At 42.4% G+C, this 19,035-nt stretch overlaps 1 protein-coding gene across 1 annotated transcript in view; it reads right to left on the bottom strand.

Annotated features, from left to right (window-relative positions):
* The window catches only part of KNTC1 (kinetochore associated 1), a 352,480-nt gene that overhangs the window by 183,154 nt on the left and 150,291 nt on the right, over positions 1 to 19,035 (bottom strand). The window contains exons 24-32 of the mRNA XM_077293161.1: positions 17,164 to 17,265; positions 15,210 to 15,329; positions 14,958 to 15,101; positions 14,779 to 14,877; positions 14,186 to 14,289; positions 13,768 to 13,870; positions 13,530 to 13,664; positions 7,241 to 7,360; positions 7,084 to 7,156 (exon numbers count right to left, since the gene is read on the bottom strand). Coding sequence (XP_077149276.1) covers positions 7,084 to 7,156; positions 7,241 to 7,360; positions 13,530 to 13,664; positions 13,768 to 13,870; positions 14,186 to 14,289; positions 14,779 to 14,877; positions 14,958 to 15,101; positions 15,210 to 15,329; positions 17,164 to 17,265 — 1,000 coding nt within the window. The remainder of the gene's footprint in view (positions 1 to 7,083; positions 7,157 to 7,240; positions 7,361 to 13,529; positions 13,665 to 13,767; positions 13,871 to 14,185; positions 14,290 to 14,778; positions 14,878 to 14,957; positions 15,102 to 15,209; positions 15,330 to 17,163; positions 17,266 to 19,035) is intronic.

Genomic DNA, 19,035 nt, shown 5'->3' with positions numbered 1-19,035 from the left:
TCCTAGTTGCTGGAGGCATCTCTCCCAACCCCGGCCCCCCATGTTATAGCCAGTCAAACCTCCCAATTGCTACACCCAGAAACCCCTCTAACCTTATTAATATTCCATGCATGCTTTCTGTCTCTTTCAATTGTGCCCTTTGGAATTCTCGCTCTGTGTGTAATAAACTCTCCTTCATTCATGACTTCTTCCTTTCGAACTCTCTTAATCTCCTGGCTCTTACTGAAACCTGGATCCAGCAGTCAGACACCACCGCTGCTGCTGCTCTTTCATATGGTGGACTACACTTTTCTCATACCCCAAGATCAAACAACAGAGCAGGTGGAGGCGTTGGTCTGCTCCTTTCACCCACATGTACCTTCCAAGTTATCCCCCAAGTACCCTCACTTGCATTCCCTTCCTTTGAGGTCCATGCTGTCAGACTCAACGTCCCCTTCTCCATGTGAGTGGCAGTGGTGTATCGTCCTCCCGGCCCCTCTCATCAGTTCCTGGATCACTTTGCCACCTGGCTTCCACACTTTCTCTTCTGTAACACCCCCACCCTTATCATGGGTGATTTCAACATCCCCATTGCTTCTCCCCATCTGCTTCTCACCTTTTATCTCTATCCTCCTCTTTCGGCCTCTCGCAGCATACTAACTCTCCAGCACATGAAGATGGAAACTCCCTTGACTTGGTCTTCTCCCGGCTTTGCTCAGTGGACAATTTCACAAACTCCGCTCTCTGACCACAACCTTCTTTCATTCTCTATCAAGAACTGCCATCCCGCTCAGGTCACCCCCCACTTTCCACACTTATAGAAACATACAGTCCATTAACACCCAAAAACTTATGAAGAACTTGCAGTCCTCATTGGCCCCAATCTCCTCCATCTCTTGTCCTGATTCTGCTCTGAAGCATTACAATAAAACCCTGCAAAGTGCCCTGGATGAAGCTGCACCTCCTATACATAGAACAACTCAGCACAGACGGCGACAACCGTGGCACACGCTGCAAACACGATTCCTGCAGCGGTGCTCCAGGTGCGCCAAACGTCTATGGAGAAAATCTAATCTACCCGAAGATTTCATCCATTATAAGTTCATGCTAAAAACATACAACTCTGCCCTTCACCTCTCCAAACAAACCCATTTCAACAACCTCATCACCTCACTGTCAAATAACCCTAAAAGTCTTTTTGACACTTTCCAGTCCCTACTCAACCCAAGAGAGCAGGCCCCAACCACGGATCTCCGTACTGACGATCTGGCCAATTACTTCAAAGAAAAAATTGACCACATTCGACAAGAAATCATCTAACAATCTCTTCATACCATGCACTGTCCTCCCTCCCCCACTGCATCTAGTTCACTCTCTGACTTTGAACCAGTTACAGAAGAAGTAATCAGGCTCCTTGCATCTTCTCGCCCAACCACTTGCACCAGTGACCCCATTCCGTCACATCTCCTCCAGTCCCTTTCCCCAGCTGTCACCTCTCACCTAACAAAACAAAAATATTCAACCTTTCTCTCACTTCCGGTATTTTTCCCTCCTCATTTAAGCATGCCATCATACATCCATTACTTAAAAAACCATCCCTCAACCAAAACTGTGCTGCTAATTATAGACCTGTCTCTAATCTTCCCTTCATCTCTAAACTCCTTGAACGCCTGGTCCACTCCCGTCTTACCCGCTATCTCTCAGATAACTCTCTTCTTGACCCTCTTCAATCTGGCTTCCGCTCCTTACACTCTACTGAAACTGCCCTCACTAAAGTCTCTAATGACCTACTAACAGCTAAATCTAATGGTCACTACTCCATGCTAATTCTCTTGGATCTCTCTGCAGCATTCGACACTGTGGATCATCAGCTCCTCCTCACTATGCTCCGCTCCATCGGCCTCAAGGACACCGTTCTCTCCTGGTTCTCCTCCTATCTCTCTGATCGATCCTTCACTGCATGTTTTGCTGGTTCCTCCTCCTCTCACCTTCCCCTTACTGTTGGGGTTCCTCAAGGATCAGTCCTAGGCCCCCTCCTCTTCTCCTTGTATACTGTCCCTATTGGACAAACAATCAGTAGATTTGGTTTCCAGTACCATCTCTATGCTGACGACACCCAATTATACACTTCTTCTCCTGTTATCACGCCAATCACACCAGTGATTGTCTTACCGCTGTCTCTAACATCATGTCCTCCCTCTATCTGAAACTGAACCTGTCAAAAACTGAACTCCTCGTGTTCTCTCCCTCTACTAACCTATCTTTGCCTGACATTGCCATCTCCGTGTGTGGTTCCACCATTACATCAAAGCAACATGCCCGCTGCCTTGGGGTCATACTTGACTCTGAGCTTTCATTCATCCCCCACATCCGATCACTGGCTCGCTCTTCTTATCTGCATCTCAAAAACATTTCTAGAATTCGCCCTTTTCTTACTTTCGACTCTGCAAAAACTCTTACTGTTTTACTTATTCATTCTCGTCTGGACTATTGTAACTCTCTACTAATTGGCCTCCCTCTAACCAAACTCTCCCCCCTCCAATCTGTCCTGAATGCTGCTGCCAGGATTATATTCCTCACCAACCGTTACACCGATGCCTCTACCCTGTGCCAGTCATTACACTGGCTACCCATCCACTCCAGAATCCAGTACAAAACTATTACCCTCATCCACAAAGCACTCCATGGCTCAGCACCACCCTACATTTCCTCTCTGGTCTCAGTCTACCACCCTACCCGTGCCCTCCGCTCCGCAAATGACCTCAGGTTGGCATCCTCAATAATCAGAACCTCCCACTCCCATCTCCAAGACTTTACACTTGCTGCACCGATTCTTTGGAATGCACTACCTAGGTTAATACGATTAATCCCCAATGTTTAAAGCGTGCCTTAAAAACGCATTTGTTCAGATAGGCCTACCGCCTCAACGCATTAACCTAACTATCCCTGTGTGGCCTATTTAAAAGAAAAAAAAAAAACAATCAGGTTCCTCGCATCATGTTCTCATGCACTTTATGCAGTCAATAGCACTCTGTGTCTGTACTGCTACATACTTAGGCAGTTAACTGGTTCATGCAGCTTTACATGAACACCCGAGCCTTACACTATGGCTGCTCCAAATAACTAAAACAATTGTTACCATCCACCTCTCGTGTCTCCCCTTTTCCTCATAGTTTGTAAGCTTGCGAGCAGGGCCCTCATTCCTCCTGGTATCTATTTTGAACTGTGATTTCTGTTATGCTGTAATGTCTATTGTCTGTACAAGTCCCCTCTATAATTTGTAAAGCGCTGCGGAATATGTTGGCGCTATATAAATAAAAATTATTATTATTTGTGTATGGCCACCAAGATCCATATTGCGGCAAAGTGGAAAAATTCTTCACTATCGATATCTCTGGTAAAAGAAAGAATGAATACTATTATGTTATATAAACAAATAGAAGTAACTAGAACTTTCTTCTAAGTATGGAACCCTCGGATTGGTCTAAATTCAAACCTGCAATTAGACCTGGCCCTAGGGCTATCTCCTTAGTGATTCAAGATCTGGAGTTGGGTTGAATCAGAACTTATATAGTTTTTTAAATCACATAGTTTTTATTAAAGCATATGACACGCCAGTAACAGAGTGATACAATTTCCAGACAGGTACAATAAATTCAAGATCTATTAATACATTTTCATTTTACTAAACAACACCCTTACCCCCTAACCAACCCCCCTCTTCCCTCCCTCCCCCCAATCCCTTGCCCGATATCCAATAAAACCATCTGACAACATCACCTCTTGAAAGATGGTACCAATCGTTACAAAACCACACCTGTACATGTAGAAGTCCCCCCAGAAGCAACTAAACAACCCCCATTCTACTCTGCAATAACTCATATACAACCGTAATCAGTAAGCACCGATATATCTTGTAGCTGAGGGTAAAAGTCCCGCCGTAAACACCCCAAGGGTGCCCAAGCAAGAGAACAACTCCAATTATACAGAACCAAAGACGAAAGGAGTACAAATGTCCACAAAATTATATTTAAAACCAATTATAAATTTTATTACACAAACTCAATAATGAACAAATCCATAATAAACTTAAATATACATGCAGTAAGCATTATATATCCACAGAGATATCAAAAGGGAATAACACGGTAGGCCAGGCTGTAAGTGAGTCACCAAAATTCATCCCCAGGGAACAGCAAATAAATGTAGCTATGGCAGCATATCGAACTCAGTAAAAAATTCAATATCAAATGGTTCCTCAAAAAACCGAGAAATGGTACCAAAAACCGCCGCTGTCAAATCAATATATTGCAAACTTACCCATGCTCAGTATAGGGGGGAGCGACCCACACTTCACTAAACAACACCCTTACCCCCTAACCAACCCCCCCTCTTCCCTCCCTCCCCCCAATCCCTTGGCCGATATCCAATAAAACCATCTGACAACATCACCTCTTGAAAGATGGTACCAATCGTTACAAAACCACACCTGTACATGTAGAAATCCCCCCAGAAGCAACTAAACAACCCCCATTCTACTCTGCAATAACTCAGCAAAAGCCACGCCTGGGTAATCCATCCATCCGCAACACACACATTTTCAAATTTTGTATCCTGACCTCTGTTGATGTATATATTCCTTTCCATGAGGACAATAAAATTTATTTTGTTTATAAATTCCTTTTTTCCTGGTGGTCTTTCATCCAACCAATGTATCGCAATAAGCTTCCTCGCAGCATACAACAATCTTGCAATAGTCAACCTTCCATACTCATCCGTAGCAATATCATCCATACAGCCGAGAAGGCAAGTCAGCGGGTTACACACCACATTTACTCCTGTCACCTGGATCAAATTAAGCACCTTCACCCAAAAGAGTTGGAGGCGAGCACACGACCACATCATATGTACCAAATCTGCATCCTCCTCACCGCACCTTGGGCATTTTGAGTCACCTCTCAGTCCTGCCTTCATCATCCATACCGGGGTCCTGTACACCCTATACACCAGTAATAACTGCGACACCCTCTTAGCCTCACTTAGGGAAACTCTGGGGATGTATTGAAATATCGACTCCCACTGGGACTCAGACAAGGGGCCCACGTCCGCCACCCATTTTTCCTTTATCCTTAACGGATGCACCAATAAAAAGGTATCCATCAGACCCCTGTATATTAAAGTAATAAGTCCCTTCGTACTCCTCCGAGGCCCAATAAATCTGAGCTCATACGTATATGATTTTGATGTCATTAGTTTCATAATAGAAATGGTTACCATGAACCAGTTTTTGGAATTATTATTGTAAATTCATAACCCTTGTGTAACTAGATTCCTTGTGTTTTACCCTACCCCCACCTCTGTCTTGTCTTCACCCTTGTTAATATTTGATTGTTGAAATAACAATATGTACTCCCTTGCATTGGAGAGTGATTTTTGTTGTTTTGTTATTTTTTTGATATTATGTTTCAAAATAAAACTCATTGAAACTAAAAACGCATACAAACGCATGCATTATAACCACTGACTTAAGAGCCACATCATGAAATCGAGTGACCAAAAATTCTGGTGGAAGATGGGGCCCTAAGAAACAGATATGGTCTGTATGGGAGTCTCCAAGGGACGTCTGGTTAACAGGCCCACCTGGGCCAATCTGAAGCTATTAGGGTGACCAGCATCTCTTCCTCCCTTATTTTTTTCCAACAGCCTGGGAAGCAGGGGAAGAGCCGGGAACAGATATAGAAGAGAAAATTGTGACCAGGGTATTGGGCGTCGACACCTATTGCGAGGGGATCCCGGGACCTGGAGACAAACTGCAGAACGGGTCTGTTCATCTTGGAGGCTATGAGATCTACATCCGTAGACAAATCTGATGAAAGACGTCATGATGCAGAGACCATTCTCCTGTCGCTAGACCCTCTCAACTGAGAAAGTCGGCAGCCTAATTGTTTACGTCAGTAATATGCACTGTGGAGATTGCTGGAACCATGTTCTCTGCCCAGAGAAGGATCTTGGAGACTTTGGTCATGGCCAAAGAACTCTGGGTTCCTCCCTGTTGGTTAACATATGACAACGCCGTGACTTTGTCTGTTTGGACTCGAACTAGTAGGCCTCTAAGAAGATCCTGCCAGACCGAAAGGAACAGCGATGAACTGAAAGTGGTTCTCCTGTACCGCGAACCGAAGGAATCTCTGATGACCATTAAAAATCGAGACATGGAGTTAAGAGTCTTCTATAACCACCAAACACATGAACTCTTGCGATTCCATGGAAGCAATTATTGAACGAATGGATTCCATTCTGAAATGTCATAGACGCACTCTCCTGTTCAGCAGCTTGTAATCCAGGATGGATCGAACAGACCCGACCTTCTTTGGACCTACAAAAACGTTTGAATAAAAACCTGGAAAATGCTCGATGTGGAACAAGAATGATGACACCTGTTCATAGAAGAGAGGCAACGGCCACGAACAAACCCTGATTCAGGGAGGGGCACCTTGGGGGGCAGGATTCAAAGAAATTACCTTGGGGTGCAAAATGAGTTCTACTTTATGTCCTGAAGATATCACCTATCTGACCCAAATGTCCTCGACAGAGGCGAGCCAAGCGTCTCCTGAAGGACAGGAGACTGCGGCCCACCCCGGGATACTCCCTGTGCGACAGAAAGGGTTGTGCCTTTCTCCTAAGCGCCGGTAAGGAATCTTTGTGCTGTCTTTTTCTTGCGTTGTCACCAGCTTTACACTCTGATTATCAGCAACTTGTTCTGAGGAAGGCCATTACGGCCGAAACGTTAATATCAAACTACAAAATATTTTTGCACTATTATGGACTTACCTTATAATAAACTTTTTGCATTTGATCTTTGGAGTGCCAAATTCTTCTTTCTCCTATAAACTACTAAGTGGATTCCTATTTGTGTACCCGGTATATATGTTGTTTGCCACTTAGCCGCTCTTATTTTATATATATACAGATACACGCACACATACATATACACACTCAGACTCTGACATGTTGGTAGACAGCAGTTGCTGGCTATACCTAATGAGCAACATCAAGTATGCAATTAATATACAAATGAACATGTAAGAAATACACATAACTAACCTTTCAGAACACACACATGGAATTTCAGAATATCTACAAGTGTTTTCGCTATCATTTTTTGATCTCCCCTGCACTGCAATAAGAAAAAAAATAAGCAATGAGATATAAAATATACAAATAATAAATAATCATATATGTAGCATTTAGTCAGTTTTACCTCCTCAGAATTGTCAGGATTTTCTTGTAAAGCAATTCTTGCCCACAAAGACAGGCGTTCCACTGTTCCATCTGCTTCAGCAGGAGAAATGGACTTCAAAAGATTTAGACATTCCTCCCCCTGCAGACATAAAATTTTGGGAATGCTTGAAGCGTAACTGTCATTTTAATTTTTGAATCATAAATCAACAGTATCTGAAAATAAGCAACTTTGTAATATATCTTATCAGAGAAATAGGCTCCTTTCTCTGCCAAAATTGATCCATCATTATCAAAATTCTCAATTCTGAGGTAAAATCTATATTCAGTGAAGACAGACATTCCCATTACTGAGATTTCAGATGTTATCATGTATGATTTCTCTAATAAGACATATAACAAAGTTGCTTATTTTCATGTGTATTATTGATATATGAAATAAAAATTAAAACAATTACTCTTTAAATGCTCGCAGCAAGATATTAGCATATGTAAACAATTATCTAATCTGCTATATATTTAGATTGTTATGAGTAAACACGGCTGTTCAAAAGTTAAATGTCACTTAGAAATTTCCTCATTTTTGAAAGAAAAGCACAGTTTTTTCCAATGAAGCTAACATTAAATGATTCAGAAATACATTGTTAATGTGGTAAATGACTATTTTTGCTGCTAACGTCTGGTTTGTAATGCAATATCTTCATAGGTGTTTAGAGGCCAATTTCCAACAACCATCAGTCCAGTGTTCTAATGGTACTTTGTGTTTGCTAACTGTGTAAGAAGGCTAATGGATGTTTAGAATACCCTTGAAAACCCTTGTGCAAGCATGTTAGCACAGCTGAAAACAGTTTGGCTAATTAGAGAACCTATAAACCTGACCTTCCGTTGAGCTAGTTGAGAATCTGGAGCATTACATTTGCTGGTTCCACTAAACTCTCAAAATGGCAAGAAAAAAAGAACTTTCACATGAAACTTGACAGTCTATTCTTGTTGCTATTCCTTGCGAGAAATTGCCAAGAAACTGAAGATTTCCTACAACGGTGTGCACTACTCCCTTCAGAGGAGAGCACAAACAGGCTCTAACCAGAGTAGAAAGAGAAGTGGGAGGCCCCGCTGCACAACTGAGCAACAAGACAAGTACATTAGAGTCTGTAGTTTGAGAAATCGACACCTCACAGGTCCTCAACTGGCAGCTTCATTAAATAGTACATGCAAAATGCCAGTGTCAACGTCTACAGTGAAGAGGCGACTCCGGGATGCTGGCCTTCAGGGCAGAGTGGCAAAGTAAAAGCCATATCTGAGACTGGCTAATAAAAGGAAAAGATTAATATGGGCAAAAGAACACAGACATTGGACAAAGGAAGATTGGAAAAAAGTGTTATGGACAGACGAATCCAAGTTTGAGGTGTTTGGATCACACAGAAGAAACTTTGTGAGACGCAGAACAACTGAAAAGATGCTGGAAGAGTGCATGACCCCATCTGTCAAGCATGGTGGAGGTAATGTGATGGTGTGGGGTTGCTTTGGCGGTGGTAAAGTGGGAGATTTGTACAAGGTAAAAGGGATTTTGAATAAGGAAGGCTATCACTTCATTTTGCAACGCCATGTCATATCCTGTGGACAGCGCTTGATTGGAGCCAATTTCATCCTACAACAGGACAATGACCCAAAGCACACCTCCAAATTATGCAAGAACTATTTAGGGAAGAAGCAGGAAGCTGGTATTCTATCTGTAATGGAGTGGCCAGCGCAGTCACCAGATCTCATCCCCATTGAGCTGTTGTGGAAGCAGCTTGACCGTATGGAACGCAAAAAGTGCCCATCAAGCCAAACCAACTTGAGGGAGGGGCTTCTGGAAGCATGGGGTGAAATTTCTTCAGATTACCGCAGCAAATTAACTGCTAGAATGCCAAAGGTCTGCAATGCTGTAATTGCTGAAAAGGGAGCATTCTTTGACGAAAGCAAAGTCTAAAGGAGAAAATTATTATTTCAAATAAAAATCTTTTTTTCGAACCTTGTCAATGTCTGGATTAGATTTTCAATTCATTTGGCAACTCATTTGATTACTAAAAGTATGAATTTTCATGGAAAACACAAAATTGTCTGGGTGACCCTAAAGTTTTGAACGGTATTGTATGTATGTATATACTATCATTTATTTATATAGCACCATTAATTCCATGGTGCTGTACATTAGAAGGGGTTACATCAAAATACAAATATCACTTACAGTAAAACTAACAATGACAGACTGATACAGAGGGAAAATAACCCTGCCTTTGCAGGCTTACATTCTACAGGATTGTGGGGAAGGAGACAGTAGGTAAGGGGTTTTCAGGTTCTGTTTGAAGGATCCAAATGTGGTGGATAACCGGACGTGTTGGGGCACAGAATAACAGATGGTGGGGGATATCTGGGAGAAGTCTTGAAGGCGATTGGGTGAGGAGCGAATAAGTGTGGAGAAGAGAAGGAGGTCTTGGGAGGATCGGAGATTACGTGAGGGAAGATATTAAGAGATTAGTTTGGAAACATACGAAGGAGAAAGGTTATGGATGGCTTTGTAGGTCAGTGTTAGCAGTTTAAACTGGATAAACTGAGAAATAGGGAGCCAGTGAAAAGATTTGCAAAGAGGGGAAGCAGGAGTGTAGCGAGGAAAGAGATTAATTAGTCGGGCAGCAGAGTTAAGGACAGTCTGGAGGGGTGCGAGAGTGTTAGAAGGTAGGCCACAGAGGAGGACGTTGCAGTAGTCGAGGCGCGAGATGATTAGGGCATGCACAAGCATTTTGGTAGAGTGAGAGTTGAGGAAAGGACGGATTGTGGAATTATTTTTGAGCTGGAGGCGACAGGAGGTGGCGAGAGCTTGGATGTGCAGGGACAGGGCAGAGTTAAGGGTTACTCTGAGGCAGCGGATTACCGGGACAGGGGAAAGTATGAATTCATTTATTGTGATAGATAGATCAGGTAGGGAAGGTGTGCGAGATGGAGGAAAGATAATTAGTTCACATTTGTCCACATTGAGTTTGAGGAAGCGAGAGGAGAAGAGGATAAGGCTGATACTCTGGGATTCTGGAGAGCAGAGCGGTGATATCTGGGCCAGAGACGTAGATCTGAGTGTCATCAGCATATAGATGGTACTGGAAGCCATAAGACTTTATGAGTTGTCCCAGGCTAAGGATATAGATTGAGAAGAGAAGGGGTCCTAGGACAGAGCCTTGAGGGACACCAACAGAGAGGGGGTGAGATGTACCTAGATACTACCTAGTATGCTAGTAGGAAACGCTAAATGTGCGGTTGGTAAGGTATGAGGAGATCCAGGATAGGGTGAGGTCTTTGAGTGATAGATTGAAGAGATGGGTTAGGGATGGGATTAGTGTAGTGGTGAGTTTGCAAAGGGGTCGTGGTGGTCGGACAACAAAGACTTGCCTTGTTTGGTCTATCTTATTTTTGAAGTGCGTGGCAAAGTCCTCGGCAGAGATTAGGAAAGTCGGGAGGGGGCAGTGGTGGGCAGAGGAGGGAGTTAAAGGTGTTGAACAACTGTTTGGGGTTGTGGGATGTACATACAAGGGATGTAAAGTAGGCCTGTTTAGCAGAGGTGATAGCTGATTTGAATGCGAGTGTTGATTGTTTGAGTGCAGTGAAATCATCTTGCGAATGCGTTTTCTTCCAACGCCGTTTTCTTCCAACGCCGTTCTGCAATTCTGGATACTTGCCGAAGCTTTTTAGTGATGTTATTGTGCCAGGGTTGTCTATTGATTCATCGCACTCTGCTATGCATGACGGGGCGACCGAGTCCATGGCTGATGCCAGAGTGGCATAGCAGAAACTAGTGGCAGTGTCTGTGTCGTGGAGTGAAGCTATGGAGGACAGTGGCTGAAAAGAGTCAGAGTGTGCAAGGGTCTAGATGTGCGAGATTTCTGCGGAGGTGTGCATGATGCTGGACATGGGTGTGGAGGACAGTGATGAGAAAGTGAGTAGATGGTGCTCAAATAGAGTGAGAGGGGAGGTTGTGAAGTTAAATAGGGAGCAGAAACGGGAGAAGACCAGGTCTAATGTGTGTCTGTCTGTGTGGGTGGCTGAGGAGGACCACTGAGTAAGTCCAAAAGTTGAAGTAAGGGACAGGAGTTTGGAGGCTGCCGACTGGTGAGTGTCGATGGGGATGTTGAAGTCACCCATGATGATGGTGGGAATGTCAGAGAAAAAGTGAAGGAACCAGGTGGAAAATTGGTAAAAAAAAAAAATTCTAACTATCTATCTATCTATCTATCTATCTATCTATCTATAAACACACACACACACACATATATATATATATATATATACACTCACTGGCCACTTTATTAGGTACACCTGTCCAACTTCTTATTAACACTTAATTTCTAATCAGCCAATCACATGGCGGCAACTCAGTGCATTTAGGCATGTAGACATGGTCAAGACAATCTCCTGCAGTTCAAACCGAGCATCAGTATGGGGAAGAAAGGTGGTTTGAGTGCCTTTGAACGTGGCATGGTTGTTGGTGCCAGAAGGGCTGGTCTGAGTATTTCAGAAACTGCTGATCTACTGGGATTTTCATGCACAACCATCTCTAGGGTTTACTGAGAATGGTCCGAAAAAGAAAAAAAATCCAGTGAGCGGCAGTTCTGTGGGCGGAAATGCCTTGTTGATGCCAGAGGTCAGAGGAGAATGGGCAGACTGGTTCGAGCTGATAGAAAGGCAACAGTGACTCAAATCGCCACCCGTTACAACCAAGGTAGGCCTAAGAGCATCTCTGAACGCACAGTGCGTCGAACTTTGAGGCAGATGGGCTACAGCAGCAGAAGACCACACCGGGTACCACTCCTTTCAGCTAAGAACAGGAAACTGAGGCTACAATTTGTACAAGCTCATCGAAATTGGACAGAAGATTGGAAAAACGTTGCTTGGTCTGATGAGTCTCGATTTCTGCTGCGACATTCGGATGGTAGGGTCAGAATTTGGCGTAAACAACATGAAAGCATGGATCCATCCTGCCTTGTATGGAGCATCTTTGGGATGTGCAGCCGACAAATCTGCGGCAACTGTGTGATGCCATCATGTCAATATGGACCAAAATCTCTGAGGAATGCTTCCAGCACCTTGTTGAATCTATGCCACGAAGAATTGAGGCAGTTCTGAAGGCAAAAGGGGGTCCAACCCATTACTAGCATGGTGTACCTAATAAAGTGGCCGGTGAGTGTATATATATATACATACATGCACACATTAATTCAATCCTAACGAGGCGATGGAGAGGCTTCACGGTCAAGATAAGCTGACCATATGTAGCGTCGGCACCCCTGCACGGGCGCCGCCGTACTCCTTGTTTCCGGCCCGCTTTTCGGTACCCTCCTCTCTCCCTGGGTCCGCCACCTCTGCATGATTCACATCAGGCGTGCCGACCCTCCGTTCCTTGTCCCACCCGTCCATCCCTTGCTGCTGCTTCCTGGAAACTGCGCGCTCCCCACAGGCTTCCTGGTATGGCTCTGAGGGCGTGCGCACTCCCGGTCTCTTAAAGAGACAGTGCACCATTTCCAAAAAGTGTCTTAACCAATGGCTGAGCGACTCTTGCTATTTCTGGCACTTCTGCCCTAAGGGAGGTGCTTGAGCAACAAGTGTTTCCTGTTGCTATTCCCAGGTTCCTTGCACCTGCGTGTCTGTGTACCTTGCTAACTCCGGTTTGTCTCACCAGTGTGCATGCCAAGTCTCTCTTCATTTCTCTGGACTAAGCCAGAACCTTCTGCAGCTGTTCCCAACAGCCGCTGCCCACTTCAGCCATCTACCATCTTCCAAGCTCTCCGCCTCCTGCAGTACCTGTCAGACTGCCTGTCCCGCTGGGTCAGCTTCCACTTGATCAGGGTCTAATTGGAGGTAGCACCTTGCATCCCTCGGGCATCCCAACCTGGCCCTGTTTGAGGGGTCTTGCTATAGGTGTCTGGGGCTCGCATAGTTAAGCCCCTTTCGGAGCCCCCCGGATAGTGGTCCTGAGGTTCCACGAAAATTGCACTAAACAAAAGTGCACTTCAACATCTGTGCCTCTGTTTCCAATCGTTACACCATATATGGCCTTAATGAATTAGAACAGCAATCCCTTTTCCGTGTGGACGTTAAGCAAGTCACATAGTGCAGTATTAAGGGGTAGATATCGTAACTTGACTGCAGCAACTTCAGCTTTCTTAAAAAAAGAAAAACCTTCTGACAATACTTTAATATTAAAAACAAAATAAAAAATCAGTCACCAAAGTATAATGTTAATACTTTTCCAGAAATGTTGTAAGGAAACCAATCTAACTTACTCTGTTGATGTAAATTAGCTGCACAATTCTGAATATATACACCTCTACTGTTGGAAGTCTATGGGTCTGGGCAATCTTTAAAGCATCTTCCAAAGACGAAGGAGAATCCTGTTTTAAGATGTATTTGATTAAACCCTAAAAAAAAAACAAAAAAAACCGAACAAGAGTAAGAATAAGAACAATCTTTTAATTAAAAAGTGTGCATATGTACATACATACACCGACATGATGGTCTTACCATGATTTGTTTATCATTTGAAAAATTAAAACTTCTTATGCCATAGCCTCGTAGAAGTTTGTTCATCTCCATGAGGCGGTAGCTTTCTTGTAATAATTTTACTCTACAAAGAAAGCACACATATGTTAAAAAGGGAAATGCTGTGATCTACTAATCATTTACTAAAGAAGTCCTACATCCAATGCCTTTGGGGGTGTTATTTTTATAGGATCCATGACATATAGGATGATCTGCTTTGCAATGTATCTCACAATGTTAAACAAGCTTTACCCCGCAGCACAGACACGGTTTTATGGGGATCTAAGTAAACTTGTCAAGTGTGGGCCACCTGAAGCTGTCTCTAATTGATTTTTCAGCTTGTCCCTTTTTTTACCAAGTAGAATTGTGCATATATTTGTAATAGGGTTTTTTGCCTTACTTGGGATGATCCATCTCTAGATGCTGCTTTACTAGCTGCTCAACGGCATCACTCCAAGGAACCACAGCACCGTACATAATTTGAAGTACAGCATCAAATATTAACTGTATTGAAAAAAATGAAGGTGAAAATTGGATTGTGCATAAACAATTTTGGAATTTCTTAAAACAATTACAATATATTCAAAGGGGGTATTCCGATCTTATAAAGGGATGTCATGTCATCAAAGAAGGTGGGGGTCTGACCCCTGGGAACTCTAAAAGTTCCCTTTGAATTAAGGGTCGACAAAGCTAATTCAGTGCGCCACCTTCCATCTAACGCAATGGCCAAGAGCAGCACTCGACATTACATTAGGTTGAAATCACCCTCCCTCCCCTTTGAAGAAGAGATAATCAATTAAAAAATAAATAAATAAAAGCAAGACACAGGGTACCTGGGGAAAAGAAATCATGAGGTCAATGCACCCAGCTCAATCTTAGAGCCGCTTATATAAAGATGAACCCTGAGATGAAATTCTTCCTACAAGATTATCAGATTCTAATAGTCTTTTGTTAGGAAAACTAAGCTTCCCATTAAAAAATTGGTTTACTTACATCTGTGTCAGACATGCAGCCAATAACAGCCATTGCCTTGGCCTCCCACGCTGTTTCAAACAATGATGCAGCACGCGAACTGCAATGTTCCAGCAAATCCTTAGAAATATAGGAAACAATTTAGGACGCAAGCAGTTATATTTCTATTTTCTCTATAAAATTGATAGTTAAGGATTTACCTTAATGTACTGAATCAAAAGTTCTTCCTCGTGAAGGTTATGCTGGTGCATATAAGGTCTTATAACTTTTTCTAATGTAGTTGGAATAAGTTCAGGGGCCATGACTTTATCCAACATACGGAACACAATTGTAGTAGTAGTTTCCTGAAATTTTGATACAAAGATAAAAAATATACAAATTATGGATAAAGAAAAAAAAAGGTTAGAAGACCAAAAAAAAAGTCAGAAGACTAAGACTAGAAATTAAACTACCTTTTCATATTCAGAAAGTGCAATTCTGCAGTTGTAATTCCTGTACAGATCTATGAGCTCCTGAAGACTTGTGACAAGCTTCATCAACTGCTGGACTTCTTCACAGTCACCATCTTCTTTCTGAAATGTTAAAAGAGCAGTAAAAATACTTTACATCATACATTAAAAAGGAATGATCAACAAATTAGAAAATAAATGCTGTCACCTATAAAGAACAATCGAAATTTCAGTACAAAAATATCCAAATAGTGAGCCAACGCCATCTAAAATGATTATATACTTATTAATACGGTTGAGCGACTTTTACTTTTTTAGGATTTTTTTGTTCTCTAAAGTCGGATCGTGTGAAATCGGCCGATTATTGTGAAAAGTCGGGGCCCGACCAAAACACGGAACCCAATGCAAGTCAATGGGGTTTTTTTTTTGTTTGTTTTTTTTTTCCTCTCTCTCTCCCTCCCTCCCCAGAACGCAAGACGAGACCTATGTCATCACGCTGCCCACAATCGTTCATTGGCTGAAAAAATGGCGGTTAAAGTGTCGTACAAAACGCGACTTTGGCACGAAGATCGCCGACCGCATGGCCGATCCCACACTGGGATCGGCTCGGGTTTCATGAAACCCGACTTTGCCGAAAGTCGGCGACTTATGAAATTGACCGATCCGTTTCGCTCAACCCTACTTATTAACTCATTTATTTTAAGAAAATTTAAATTAGGCTTTTTTTTTAAGTGGGTAAAAACAGGAAATGCATTAAAATAAGACCCCATTCATACTTCTGTTTTATTTCTCATACCCTAAAAAGGATCCCATTTTCAAGAGTGTGCTGGATTCAATATTAATCAGTACTTGGTCCATGCGTCCATTTTTACCATCAGTGTGACATCTGTTTTTCTCTTCTCAGATACAAAAACTGATGGGAGGCTTTCCCTCTTCCTCTAGCATTACTTAGTGAAAATCGGACCGTTCAGAGATTTAACTAGAATAGCGTATGTAGGGGGGTGACCAATTAACTTGAACGGGCGTGTTTGATCTGAAAATTGGAATAAAATCAGACAATTCTCTGCTTTTTCTTTTTTGCACATGTGAAAAGCCTATTCACTATAATGTCTACGTGTTCCATCAGCAAAAGACAAAAAAAAAACAAGCACTTGAAACGTGGATGTGTGAATAAGGCCTAACTTATAATCATCTTCTTATACCACTTCTGCTATAGCGGTTGTGAACTGCAAAGATGACATTTGACCAGGTGTAGCCAATATCAGGGTTCGGCAGTGACTGGTTCTGGAAGACTGTTCATGACGACCGACGAGACCATAGGTGAGGCAGCACATACCGTATAGACTCGAGTATAAGCCGACCCGAGTATAAGCAGAGACTCTTTTGCCACAAAAAAATGGGAAAACTTAATGACTCGAGTATAAGCCTAGGGTGGAAAATGCAGCAGCTACCGGTAAATGTCAAATATAAAAATAGATACCAATAAAAGTAAAATTAATTGAGACATCTGTAGGTTAAGTGTTTTTGAATATCCATATTGAATCAGAAGCCCCATATAATGCTCCATACAGTTCATGATGGGCCCCATAAGATGCTCTATATTAAAATATGCCCCATATAATGCTGCACAAATGTTTATTATGGCCCCATAAGATGCTCCATACAGACATTTGCCCCATATAATGCTGCACAAATGCTGATTATGGCCCCATAAGATGCTTCAGACACATTTGCCCCGTATAATGCTCCACAAATATTGATTATAGCCCCATAAGATGCTCCATAGACTATTATGCCCCGTATAATGCTGCACAAATGCTGATTATGGCCCCATAAGATGCTCCATACAGACATTTGCCCCATATAATGCTGCACAAATGCTGATTATGGCCCCATAAAATGCTCCATAGAGATATTAAATGTAGGGTAGATGTACATTTTAAGAAATAGCACTAACCAGCGGTATCCAAAGCCAAGACGAGGCAATGCCAAGTTCTGATGGATTCTTAGAGATAAAATAAGTTTCTGCCATTTTAAAGCCATTCTCTGGCCAGTTAGCCTAGTGAAGAACAAAGCACATTTAAAATAAAACTTTTATTACAACATGCCACTGTGAAAACAGTATTTAGTAGAAAACAAAGAATATCAATATTAATTCCCACAAGTATAATGATTATCCAGTAGAAAAAATAGACAAATCCATTGAGAGTAAAACACAAATATGGAAATTTGACATCTGAAACAGGAAAAGAATACTTGAAGGTTTATTTAGTTTTAGAATACCATACATACGTCCTTCGGCAAGATTAACCTGCCCAATTCCAGCCTTGCTGAATCATCCTCAGATCAACACCTGGTCGTCTAATGGTTAGACGGAGACCTGGAGAGGGGTACAAGCCACAGTGTCTTGCACCCACTGTGAAATTTGGTGGAGGATCGGTGATGATCTGGGGATGCTTCAGCCAGGCTGGAATTGGGCAGGTTGTTCTTTGCGAAGGACGTATGAAACAAGCCACATACAAGGTTATCCTGGAAAAACCATTGATTCCTTCTGCTCAGGCAGTGTTCCTCAACTCTGAGGACTGCTATTTCCAGCAAGACAATGCACCATGCCACACAGATAAGTCAATCAAGGTGTGGATGAAGGACCACCACATCAAATCCCTGTCATGGCCAGCCCAATTTCTAGACCTGAAACCCACTGAAAACCTCTGGAATGCAATCAAGAGGAAGATGATAGTCACAAGCCATCAAACGAAGAACTGCTTAATTTTTTGTACCAGGAGTGGCATAAGGTCACCCAAAAGCAGTGTGAAAGACTGGTGGAAAGAATGCCAAAACGCATGAAAGCTGTGAATAAAAATCAAGGTTATTCCACAAAACATTAATTTCTGAACTCTTACGGAGTTAAAACATTAGTATTGTTGTTTCTAAATTATTATGAACTCGTTTTTTTTTTTTTTGCCTTATTTGAGGTCCCCCGAGGAAGCTGTGGGCGAAACGCGTGTAGGGGCGTGTGTTTGCACTAATGGACAAAAATATGGGTAAGAGTATATAATGGAAATATTAGTCTCTTTTTGCATATGTTACATTATGGGGTCACTGGACCATAGGTATATTCCCCTTTCAAATCTATGCAACAGTAGGGTAATGTAGATGTCCTTACATTGATTATGCACTGGCACTTTAGTATGATGTAATAGGTGGCTATAGTGATTCGCTCTGTTACAATTTATGCCCTTATTTTATCTCCATAGTGCAACACTTTGTGTTTGGTGCACCTATAACTTATATTCAAATAGCTCTGGTTGTGATATTATGCTTGATTTATTATTGGATCGTAATGTACTATTATTGGATTGTAATTTGTAATTTTTAGTGTTTATTAATAAATTATACTTTCTCTTTTTACACATCTTTTGTGAGTTGCTATGCTTCAGTCTTTATGGTAATCAAACAAAGAACTGCTTAAATTTTTGTACCAGGAGTGGCATAAGGTCACCCAAAAGCAGTGTGAAAGACTGGTGGAAAGAATGCCAAAACGCATGAAAGCTGTAAATAAAAATCAAGGTTATTCCACAAAACATTCATTTCTGACGAGGCGCACCAACTCTACGAACCATGACCGGCGTGGCGAATTCGGAGTGACCAGGATCGCTGGAACCCCTTTTGCCTTGATCCGTCTGATGACTCTCGGAAGAAGCGGCAGCGGGGGAAAAATGTACAGAAGACATAACTGTCGCCACTAAAGAACCAGAGCATCCACTCCAATGGCTCTTGGATCTTGCGACCGAGCTATGAACCTGGAGACCCTGGCGTTCAGTCTGGG

The sequence above is a fragment of the Ranitomeya variabilis genome, chromosome 1 (genome assembly GCF_051348905.1).
Source record: "Ranitomeya variabilis isolate aRanVar5 chromosome 1, aRanVar5.hap1, whole genome shotgun sequence".
Lineage (NCBI taxonomy): Eukaryota > Metazoa > Chordata > Amphibia > Anura > Dendrobatidae > Ranitomeya > Ranitomeya variabilis.
The sequence above is the reverse complement of the archived record's forward strand: the minus strand, read 5'-3'. Positions and strand labels throughout refer to the sequence as shown.